General features: G+C 42.2%; 1 protein-coding gene across 1 annotated transcript in view; it reads right to left on the bottom strand.

The window, feature by feature from the left end:
- The window catches only part of CSMD2 (CUB and Sushi multiple domains 2), a 308,935-nt gene that overhangs the window by 219,973 nt on the left and 77,410 nt on the right, over positions 1 to 11,552 (bottom strand). Inside the window, 2 exon segments of the mRNA XM_009333469.1 lie at positions 2,493 to 2,700; positions 9,423 to 9,617. Of these exon segments, the coding sequence (XP_009331744.1) occupies positions 2,493 to 2,700; positions 9,423 to 9,617 (403 nt within the window).

Genomic DNA, 11,552 nt, shown 5'->3' with positions numbered 1-11,552 from the left:
GGGACCAAATGAAACTCGTAACGGGATTCTCCGGGGAGCGGTTCTGTGTGCCGAGATCGACGTGCAGCACAGCGGATACCGCTGTGGCGACCGCTGAAGGCACACAAAAAACCAACAAAGCATTTATTTTTGAAGAGGGGAGGGTGAATGACAACGCAGGAGATTTTTAGTAAGTGCAGGCCAAGTCAAGCTTAATGTGCTGAGTTAGTGCTCTTGTAAATACTACCATTATATAATATTTCACAGCTTGAAAATACCTATGAATTATACTCCAGATTGAATTTAATTTTGTTTATTTGTGTACATGTCTGGACCAGATTAAAAGTATAACGCTTAGGAAATGAAATATTTAGCTGCAAGACACTTCAATGGAATGGCTTATTTGGCCGCAAGTCTATCTGCCATATTAACAATAATTAAAACTATGTTTTCATAGACAGAGGAAAAAAAAGGTTTTTAGCTATATTTTCAAGCTGAATCATATCAACATGTTTAAAGAGGAGATACGAGCTCCAGTTTTTTTCCCCCTACAGGCAAAAATTATTAAAAAATGGGAAAAATGAGTCATCTGAATTTAATTATCAGGCTCCGAGCTGTGAAGGCTAGCTTTGAAAAATGCAATTCAAAATAAGACGCTTTGTAATTCCACTTATGGGACTGAAAAGTTTACTTCTCAAGAATACTAAATGAGGTCCCTTTTGAATTGACTGGTGTGTTTATCTTGCCCATGTGTATTTCATGGAGCTATAAAAACGCAGGATGAACCTCAAAAAGCAGGAACAGCTTCTTCTACGAGTCCTGGATGAAATTCATGTTTGTGTGACCTGTTCCACTCATTAACACAGCACATCTCGCCTGACCCGCTCCACCAGCTGATTCAAACAAGAGGCCACTGCTGTTCGAGCTCGCAGAGTTCATCCAACTCCCAGTGAAAACACATTTGGAGGAAAAGAATCATTAAAGTTGCAGCAAATGGGCACTTGCTGGGGAAGAGGGAAGAAGGAAGGTAAATACATCATTATTCCCTCCGACAAGGCCCCAAACCTGATGTCTGTAAAACATACTACCTTTAAAAGAGGCTCCTAAACCTCATTTTTAAAAGAGCGTGTCTGCACATACATGTACTACTGAAAGTCCAAGGGCTTACATTTCAGAGACACATTTGCCATTTTTAAAGTTCTACCATGCTGCGTTTATGGGTAGTTTATTAATTTTTTTCCAGCAGGTTCACTCTGACAGACATTGTTTTATTTTTGATACGACAAGACACAGTGCTGCACTGGCAACACCTCCAGGCTGAATAATGTTTCTTAACTAGCTACATTCATCTTTACCTCATACCACAGATGACTGATCCTCGCTGTGGCACATAATGGCTAAAAAACTAACAGTGCCCTAAAATATTAATGCATGCTAATAAAACCAGGTTGTTTTTTTTCCCATGAAACAGCAACATCTAATTTTCAGAGGGTCCTGGGAACAGTAAACAATCAGTACATGGTAAATGGCAAGTTCTCTCACATCAATACATCCTAAACATTCAAATCCTATTCCCCCATAGTTGCCAGGCAAGTATAAATTAACGTTATTTGTGGCTGCGACAGAATCCTCATAAATAATCGTAATTTATGATAATCCCAGGCAACACCTAATTATTTCAAACACTTAATTCTTCCCTTCCAGAAGGATGTTGGGTTTAAGACTACTCCCTTCCATTTGCTGCTAGTTAGGACTTTTAACCGTTTGTTGAGTGCAATCACAGTGCAGAAGATCAACTAGAGACAGAGCCGTCCTCTACTATAAAGGCAACATAAGCAACATGGCAAATTCCTTCTGCAAGCCCTCACTTCAGACTTCATAGCACTGATCATTCGGGCAGCTCTTGGATATTGGGAAAAAAAATCCATGTGGCATTTATTATACATAAAAGCAGTATTTCTGAAAGCGTTGCTCAAGCAAACCATGGGATGAGAGGGGTATTGAAATTCTATACACAGCCTCCTGTCTAAAGGACAAGCTGATCTGTAGAAACATTTGCCAAAAGTTCGTTAACAGTAAAGTCAACTTGTCAGCAACATATTTAGCAATAATCAGAAGTCAATTTAGCAAAAGCAAGGTTTGAGAGCGACAATGTTTGAGCAGGGTTTCTTGGGTTTTGAAGTGTTGGGGTGGGTTTTTTGTTTGGGGTTGTTTTTTTCATTCTTTATTTCGTCTAACCAGCTGCACTATGAAGTCTTATCACAGAGAATATGATTTAAAGTAGACAATAGTCACTGTGAAGTTTACCAAGCAAATAAAAAGCATCCCAGGGAGTTTCATTAGAAGGTAGCAGCTACAACCCGTGACTGGGAATAACCGGGAACTACCCTCATTCAGGCACAAACTCTGTTCACTCTAAACAGCCTATAAAGTTTGGATCTGCACACACAAAACGTCAGCGGGTACTACATGTCTGTACAGAGCACAATGAAATATGGCCAGTAGTAACCTACCAGAGTGAAGATCCCTCTGTTCCGGCAACTTCTAAAACATCATATCCATCTTCCAGCTGAAAATCCATGAAAACCAGAGCAATAGTGTCTCCAGGTTCAGCGAGAATAGTCCACGTGCAGTCTGCGTTATTGCCATACTCCAAAGGAAAATGAGGGCTTGAGATAATTCCGCTTTGTCCCCGCAAAGTCCCTCCGCAAGCATCATCAGCTGGAAACAGAATGCAAGTTATCAGATCTTGCTGAAATGCACAAAGTCGTACATCAAAAAAGAATAAGCCCAAATTCAAAGCAAAGCTTTAAAGCCCCAGTGCTTTTCTCAGGGTGTGTTTACACACTATTAAGAGACAAAGATGTTGAGGGATGCAAAATCCTATTAGGTCAGCCAGTGTCTCCTGGCAAGTGCCAGCTTATTCCCCACCGTCCACTTACTAGTGATTTGTTTAGTCTAATTTTAAACACCCCAAGTGACAACAGCTTCTACCACTTCCCTGGGGAGGCGATTCTCAGCCCACCATGTCTCACTGTCAGGACACTACTTCCTCACATGTTGTCGCCTGAGTTTTCTGTTCCATCCCTTATTCCTGATTAGGATCCTCTGAGGTGTTTTCTGCATCTTTCCTCCATCCGTCCAGCCAGCAAAGCAGGAGGAAAACCACCAGAAATTCAGTGACTGAGAAAGGTTTCACAGACACGCGAAAACTCTCCTATCACAACGGGGGAAGAGGTTGGTTTCCAACTCCTAGATCTCAGCACCTTCATCAGCAACAGAAACACCCCCAAGGGTTGGAACGACAGGACTTAGAGTACAAGCACTATATTTAACAGAAATCTAATAGAAAAGGAGCAGAGTATCACACACACCTGCCTCACATGTCTTTGTTTACTCCGATTTCTGAAGGAAATGGGTGTGGTTACTGAAACCATAGTGGTAAAAACTCAACCACTCGTTCAGAAATGTAGCAGTGACATTTCCTGGTTACGTACTGGATCTCCTGTTTGCTGCAGGTTCTTTCATTTTTACAACCTGAATTTTATCAGCAGGAGCTATTAGAGCAATTAAAGGAGGACGATCTAAAGAAAACATGGGCAGGAAGATAAAGGAAACCAAGAATTCATTTGACTAGCATCAGGGCAGCTCACTGCGCTTGTACATGCAGCATCAGCTCAACATTTATTTGGAACGCTAAGAAAAGCCTGTTAACTTTACAACGTGTATTACAGAGCAGCATTTCAGATGCTTTAGTCAAGGAGCTTGGGGTTTTACATTATAAACACTTATTTTCTTTACAAACTATTTTTAAAAAAAACCCTTCCCAACTGAAGTTTAACACAGGTGAGAACATCTGTTAAGTGCAATGGGTCATCAAGCACCTAAGGAAAGGGCAGAACAATTCTGCAAGGCTGCTCAGGAGCATCCTTCAGCTTTTAGACCTTTTCAGGAATTAGTGTCTTGTGCTATCAACAGATTTCATCAGCAGGGCTGAAGCCTGCAGCCTCTAACTCATGAAACCTGAGAGACAAAGGAAGACAAACATATACGCCAACTTCTCTTTCTCACGGCCATCTGCTATCCCAGCACAGCCAGCCACCCGAACGAGCAGAAGGCACAGGCAGACACACGCTTCCTGGTGACTGATGGCAAATGATTGAGATAGGAACACCCCAGGCTATAACTTACTGTTTGTATTGCGTTAACACACTACGCATGTTGCACTGGCACCTCTAAGCCCCAGGGGAGATCACGGATGGCCCTTTGCAACTGCTTCTGTGCTCAGACTGGGATGGCACATTCCTGATTAGTGCAGAACTCACAGAAAGCAGGAAAGGCAGGAAAAAATATGACAAAAACCCAGACATGTAGGCAGACATGCAACTACTTCTGGGTCACTCCAGCAGCCAAAACTAGGACTGAAAAAGGCCACTGAAATCTCAGCTCGATGCTCTATTCCCTGGTATTCTATTACAACAAAGTTACCTATTTGCTGCAATCCTATTGTCAGTGAATTCAAGTTATGCATGGACACTGAAGTGCAGTTAGAATCATCGATAAATTTAGGCTGAAAGATCTCTCATGTAGTCCAAACACCAGAAATCCTTCAAACTTCAATGCATCACCCACAAGATTCACAGTGGGACCTCCAAAGAAGGTTCATGCAAAAAGTAAAAGGGCCACTTCCAAATCCCTCCGACAGACTGAATGAAAATGCTTTTTAGAGGATGAATGGATTCTAGCCAAACAGGATAAACACAATTCACCAGCTTACTGGTATGTTCAAATTTAATTTCTCATGAATAAGCGCCCATGCAGATGCTAGAAAGGAATAGATGCAAAAAAGACTCTTCGACAGTGAACGCTCAGATCACATGCCTAGCAGCAAGGCAGGCAGAGCAGGAGCAAGGTCATTAGCTGCTTCAGCAACGCGCAGGGATCTGAAGGGGCAATTTACTCTTAAGATAGCTGCCCCTCTGGAGGTAAACATACCTCCAACATAACATGTTAAACATCATTGTTGCCTGCCTGCTATTGGCCCTAGGCAACCATTCAAGGTACCTTTGCAAATAGGGGCCTGCACCACTACCATGAGACATCTTCAAGCAATCCAACCTCTGTATGCGAACGCCGCTTTCAAGGGCATAGGTGCTCTTGGCCAAACACTTGCTTCTCACTATGATCACGCATTCGTGCAGCTCAGGTCTACACAGAGCCCTTAAACACACACACCCAAGAGCAAATGCAACAAGGATTTGGAAGAAGCAATTCCTATCGCCAAGTTCTCAGCCACGTTTACTATTGGGGTCTGGGAAGCCTGAGACTGGATCTGGTATGCTGAAGTCGTTCTCGTACTAGAAGGAATAGAAGGAGGGGATGGAGAAACATGCTAAAGAATTTTGACTCAATGCTATATTAGAATTCTTAAACAAGGGGACTCTTTTTTTTTTAGGGACTAAGCTAACTTACAGTAGCTGAAGATCTAGCCAAAGGTATGGTGGTTTTGGCTTTTTATTTTTTAAAATCAAAAGGGAGTTTTTAATTTAAATTCCTTGAAAATTTTTCATCGCAAGAGGTATTTAATGGAAAAAGTATTCCCTTCCCATCCACCTCTAAATACACACTTCCTAAGTTTGTAGACGTTGTTACTGTTTAAACATATTCTACAATCTTCTAAAATCTTCTTGAACAGCCCTTCAATTATTTTGGGCAGTGTGCAGTCTAAGCAGCTGTTTGAGTTATACTAAGACAGACCACTTAACGAGATTATGCATATTCGATATGCTTAAAATGTAGCTTTGCAAATGTTCTCAACTTTTCAGCTGGCTTACTGAATTTTTACTCAACCGCCTACCAGAATCATCAACCTATCAGTTCTACTTAAATTCAGCAAACAATCTAGGCAAGACTTCTCTCCACATGCATGAAAGCCATTTACAAAACAGATTCAGATGTTTCCGGATATTCTTTTAGTGCTTCAAATGCACCATTCTGCTTTATTTGAAATTAACTGACACAGGTGAAGGTTGTTCCTTCCATGGCTACAACAGAACAGAAGACAGCATTCCAAGTCTGCTGGGGTTTTGCCTCCAGCATACCAACTGTCAAGATAAAAATACAGCTAGACTTGTAGGACTTGGCTTAAGGCCCCATTTAGATTAAGTACTAGGCCTCATTTCATTCTGCGTATACAGAACAATTGTGCAGAAAGCGTGTAAAAACACACAAGATGCAATACGGAAACCATTCCAGATATTTGACACGTTATAGAGATGGGATAAATGTCAGCTTAGTCCAGATTTTACAGTCTGATCCAGACTCGCTGAGGACTTTCGGTCCTCGAGGCAAATTTCCGAGTTACACATGGTCTACCAGGCACAGCCAAGCTTCTCTTCTGGGCAGCCAGAGCTGCCGCCCAGTTCCGTGCTCTCCTACTTTGCAGATCAGCATGGAGATGTCATTCGCTGCTGCTTTGGTGCTCCCTGAATGAGATCACCACAGTTTTAATCCTTCCTGCCACGCAAGCAGGAAACATAAGTCACCAGAGCAGAGTCTGTGCAGACCGAATTTATAGTCTCTTTTAGCTCAGAGTCCAAGAATCAATTTTAATATAACTGTGCTTTCAAAACCACAGGCGAGCTGCAGCACTAGCTACTTTCACTGGCTCTGCAAAGACGTTTCACCAAGCCGTTCTTTCTGCATCTGGAATTCTTTCCTACATTCCTTTCTCATTGAGATTACACTTGTCCTTTATTAAAAAAAAAACCACAAACCTGTACTTTGAAACTGAGAGCTGGGTAAAGGGGGTCCAGACAACTCCTATATGAAGAAAAACCAGCTGAGCCACAGCACTCCTTCAAAGTGTTGCTGTCCTGGCACATGCTCTCAAACACCTTTGTTTCTTACTCTTTTCTACCATGCATTTCTTTGCATATTCAATTATTTCAATGCATGAAGACTGGAATAGAGACAAAGCTACCAATACGTAGAAAAGGATGTTACAGAGCAGAAGACAAGCACAAAGAGAAGAGCATAAAGAAACCAGAAGAGGATATTGATTAGCGTTGTAGAAACACACACGTTTTCAACGCTTGTCTCATACCTCTGCCATCATATTGCAGAGGAGGAGAAGGAGGAAAGGGCAGAGTCCCCAAACCAAACACTGTCCTTTGCAGCGACATTAGACAAGTCTATTCCCAAGATAGCAGCTCCTGAAATTTTAACACCTGCTCAGCTGGAGGGCACCCTTCATCTCGATTTGTCAGAATCTGACCCAGCAGCATGACCCATCTCCAACTTATGTTAGAAAATAAAAGAATACGTACAAATACATTTCAAACTTTCGGGTGGCAATTACCAGTAAGCCAATATTAATAGAACTAATTATAAGCTACATAGGCCACAAAGATATTTTCTTTCTCAAGGAAATACATAATCTTCTTCAGGCAGCAGTCTCGAAAACATTATTTTCCCTGCAGAAGGAGGCATAAACTTGTTTGTCAGGATGCAAATCTTTTTGCCCCTTGCAATGACTAGAGTCTGTATCACCAGTTTATCAGCCAAGCACGAATGTCTGACTGCTGAAAACCTACTTATGGTAGAAGGAGTGCAGCTGGTTTTCAAATTCATGAAGTCAACTTGCAGACTGTCTTTGCCACTTTCTACCTTCCTGGAACAAGTCATAAACGTTACATGAGAAGACTTCTGGTTCCTGCCTCCAAATAATACCTTGGAAGTTTTACTTGAGGTGAAGTCTTGAAGGATCAGGACGAAGTCTATTAAAAAGGAGAGGCTACCTCCAGGAACCTGCAGGCACGTTGCTACAGAAGTGCAGCTGAACAAGCACATATTTTGCTGCCATCAGAGCAATTCACACAGCACTGATGCAAGCACCATAGAATGGAATACTCCTCCATTCTGAAGTATATCAGATGCCATCATCATCGCTGCTGGATTCAAGACTGAAGTGGTGGTGTTAAAATTAAAAGTGAGTTTGGCAGTTCAAGACAAAAACACAAAAATCATTTTTTTACTCCATCTGCAGTGGGATCACAAAAATTACAATGATGCCAACCCTCAACTTCAACACCTGTTGGGGTCAGAAGTTAATCCCTCCCCTATTGGGGTCTACTACACAAGTGTCTGAATAATAGCAGGGCAAGGAGAAAATACCGCCTTCCTCCAAACGAAGGCTGCTATCAGAGAAATGCTGTCACAGACTGGAGGAAATACTGGTCCATTGATGCAGATAATTTCCTTCTCTTTTAAAAAGAGCATAATCTCGAAGTTGAATTTCAGTGAATGTTTTTCCTGCACGCACTTCCAGTGAAATTAGGAAAAAAAATTTAAAAAGATTACAATGAGAGTTCTAATTTGAAGGAAAAGCAACGAATCATAATTGATCATACTAAAACGGCAGTGCTAGCTGTCCCTCTCCAGTGTCAGTTTGGCTGTGTGAACCACTCCCTTAGTGCTGTAATGCCCTTGGCCCCAAAGCAGTAGGTAAGCATACAAGAAATACACTAAGTAGCACATATTACTGCTGTGTAACTCATTCAAGCAAGCATTAAAAACACACCAAGCAAACAATATTTGCTCACTTTAAATTCAAGATTTATGCTACAGCTTAGAACAGCTGATTGATTGCACAAGCAGAGTCAATAAAAAGAATCAATATAAAATGCTCTGCTGAAGTACACAAGGAATTGAGGGGAAAAGACTTCAAAGCAGCAGCAACTGTGTTTTGGTGTAACAACACAGACACTTGTATATTTACAGACTCTCTAGTCCCTTGTGGCCCCAGAGAATTAGCAAGAAGCTCTCTATACTGATAAAGGAACCTAAGTTTCCCTACCCCAAAAGGGCTTGCAGGAAAGCTGGCCAGCCTTTTCAAACAAAGGCCAGATTTTACCTCCCATATAGCATCCCCTGTCTGAGGCTGCCGGCCCCGCTGCTGGCAACCCACAGCACATCAGCCCTCTGCACCGACTCACAGTTCTTTACAGGGAGAGCACCAGAATTGCTGTGGAACGTGCCACGAGGGAAGCCAGCTTGACATTGCAGAAAGCAGAAAATCCAGTCTCATTGTTTAGTGTTTGATCTAGAAAACCTGCATGGTCTTGGGTAGGTGCCTTATCTTATGGATAATACCTCTGCTTCCCCCCCTACACACACACACATATTTTAGACAAAGAAATTGAAGTTAAAGTAGCTGTGCAGCATTCTGAATACTTTGAGCACTTCGTAGCCTTCCTATTAATTACCAAAACCCTGGCAGCTTTAAGGAATCCAGTAAAAAGGAATCTCGATATTAACTACATCATATTTTGTTTTCAAGTCTTAAACCAAGCTTACAGTCCATGAAGTTTTTCCCAACCCCAAATAGCTCATTAAATCCTGTTTCATTGTGGCTTGTTCCAGATGAAGAGAGAGCACTTTACCTCTGCAGAAGGGTAGAGGAAAATCCCAGGAGGCACTGTTTTCCGAATTGGCATGGCACGTGAGCAACGCATGTCCTTCCAAAAAGAAGCCTGGATTACAGCTGTATCTCACTTTGTCCCCGATGCTGAACGTTGTCCCTTGCTGAATCCCATTCTGCAGCCTTCCTGGATTTCCACACGTATGACTTGGTAGAACTGCCAAAGAAAGTTGCTTCTGGTTAGGGACAGTGCATTGTAACAGAGGTGACAAGTGAAGAATCCAGAGGGAAGGCTCGTCTCCAAGTAAACACATCACTTAAAACAGAAAGAGCAAATAACCACAAAACTTACGCTACTGGATTGCACCAGAATTTGCTAGGCCAGTTAACATTTAAGTACTATTTCTACTGAGTATATATAAGGAAGCAAAAATCACTCCCCAAGCTACTGAGTCAGAGACAAGATCAACTCTTTCCTGACCAGTTTTACCAGTTTCTAAACCAAAGCATCCCTCTTTCCTACGCCCTCCTGCAGTTCTATTTAACACGATTGCAGTTGATTAGAATCCAGAGATTACATTCCTGTTTGAAATAACATTTTTCAGCAGACCTTCACCAGGCACCTCAAAGGCCCCTGCAATGTAAGCAGAGTTGCACTATACCTTAGAACCACACAGAAGGCAGCAAAACCTGTGATCAGCAACTATTGCCTAGACAAAAAGAGCAATGTTTCAGCCCACCGGGATTTATACTTCATTGCACTGTGTGTTTAACCCAGATTTCACACATACGCATCAAACCAGATGCAGTTGGCCCCAGCTCCACTGAAGGCAAAATATAGTCCAACAAAAGTTTGCATCAGAAAGAACATGGGATACTTGAATGTAAGATGGAGAAGTTGCAGCTAAAATGCTAGTAAATCCTTAACCAATGCCTCTGTACAGCCGTTTCAGAGAGTTTAAAGAAAACTTTAGGGGTTCCCACAAGACACTCCAAAAAGATCCACTCAAATCATGATTTTAGAGCCAAATATAAAACCCAAGGAAGACAACCAAGACTAAGAACGACAATCAAATTTGAAGCATGCCCTTGTGCAGCACCTCATATTATAGTTCTTTTTCATTAAGGCTGAAACACCAGAGGAAGGAAAACGTGGTCATTCAAAGCTGAGTAATGGTTTATCACTGGAAACAATTTTGTCAGGGGCATGAACAAAACCAGATGAATTTCTACAAGCAAAGGGAGGTTTAGTCTGCAGCTCTGCCAAAAAAAAGAGGAAGATTAAAAGGAAAATTGTATGCTAGCACACACAGCATGCATCAGAATAAAATACAGGCAAAACTGTACATAAGCACGTGAAATAAAACATAAATCCCTAACACTACCTGATGCAAAGACACCACCCTTCTGTCCTGCTGCGGGACAGTGCTTTAGGATCAGGATTTGAAAATTCCCTGCTTTGCCTCCAGTAAAGGCCTTCCCCCACGAGCAGCCCCGGCTACCTCCTCTGAGCAGAGTTCAGGTACCCTAAGAGGGCTCTCTACAGCAGATACGCAGACAGTACCCCTCACAGCAAGGGAAATGAAAGACTAATCTGTAATGAATATAGGATTAGGCTTCCTGCATCCAGACAGACCACCTTGTTTCCTAGTTAACCCGCTTTCAGATTAAATGCAACCTTACCACCTTAAACTTGATTAATTTTAGTGGCACGTACATCTTGACTCCTGCATTGCTTCAGTTTCTTGGGTTTTCTGCTGTGACTGCAAGCTCTCGCCACACGTCTGTGTGCAGAGGAGCAGCCCTTCCCAGAGCCACAGAAGAGCGCAGCCAGCACCCGGGGGACACAGCGCTGGGCTCCGGGCTCCCCCCACAGCCTTACATTGCGCAGCAACGGGGGGACAGGTACAAGCTCTGGCAGACAAGATTTCTTCCCTTTGCTCCCAAAATACTGTTTACATCCTTCCACAAAGCACCTGGAGCTGGGAAGTTCAGCAGCAGCTTTCACATAGAAATATTAATGACCATGCAGGTTTTGTAAGTGGGGGGATGCTATGAAATACATCAGATGGGTTGAAAAGCAGTGTAGAACTAATGTTTCATTTTCTGTAATGATACTCAAAACCCCAATTTAATTAAATTACCAATGTCA

This window comes from Pygoscelis adeliae, unplaced genomic scaffold (assembly GCF_000699105.1).
Source record: "Pygoscelis adeliae isolate BGI_AS28 unplaced genomic scaffold, ASM69910v1 Scaffold321, whole genome shotgun sequence".
Lineage (NCBI taxonomy): Eukaryota > Metazoa > Chordata > Aves > Sphenisciformes > Spheniscidae > Pygoscelis > Pygoscelis adeliae.
The sequence above is the reverse complement of the archived record's forward strand: the minus strand, read 5'-3'. Positions and strand labels throughout refer to the sequence as shown.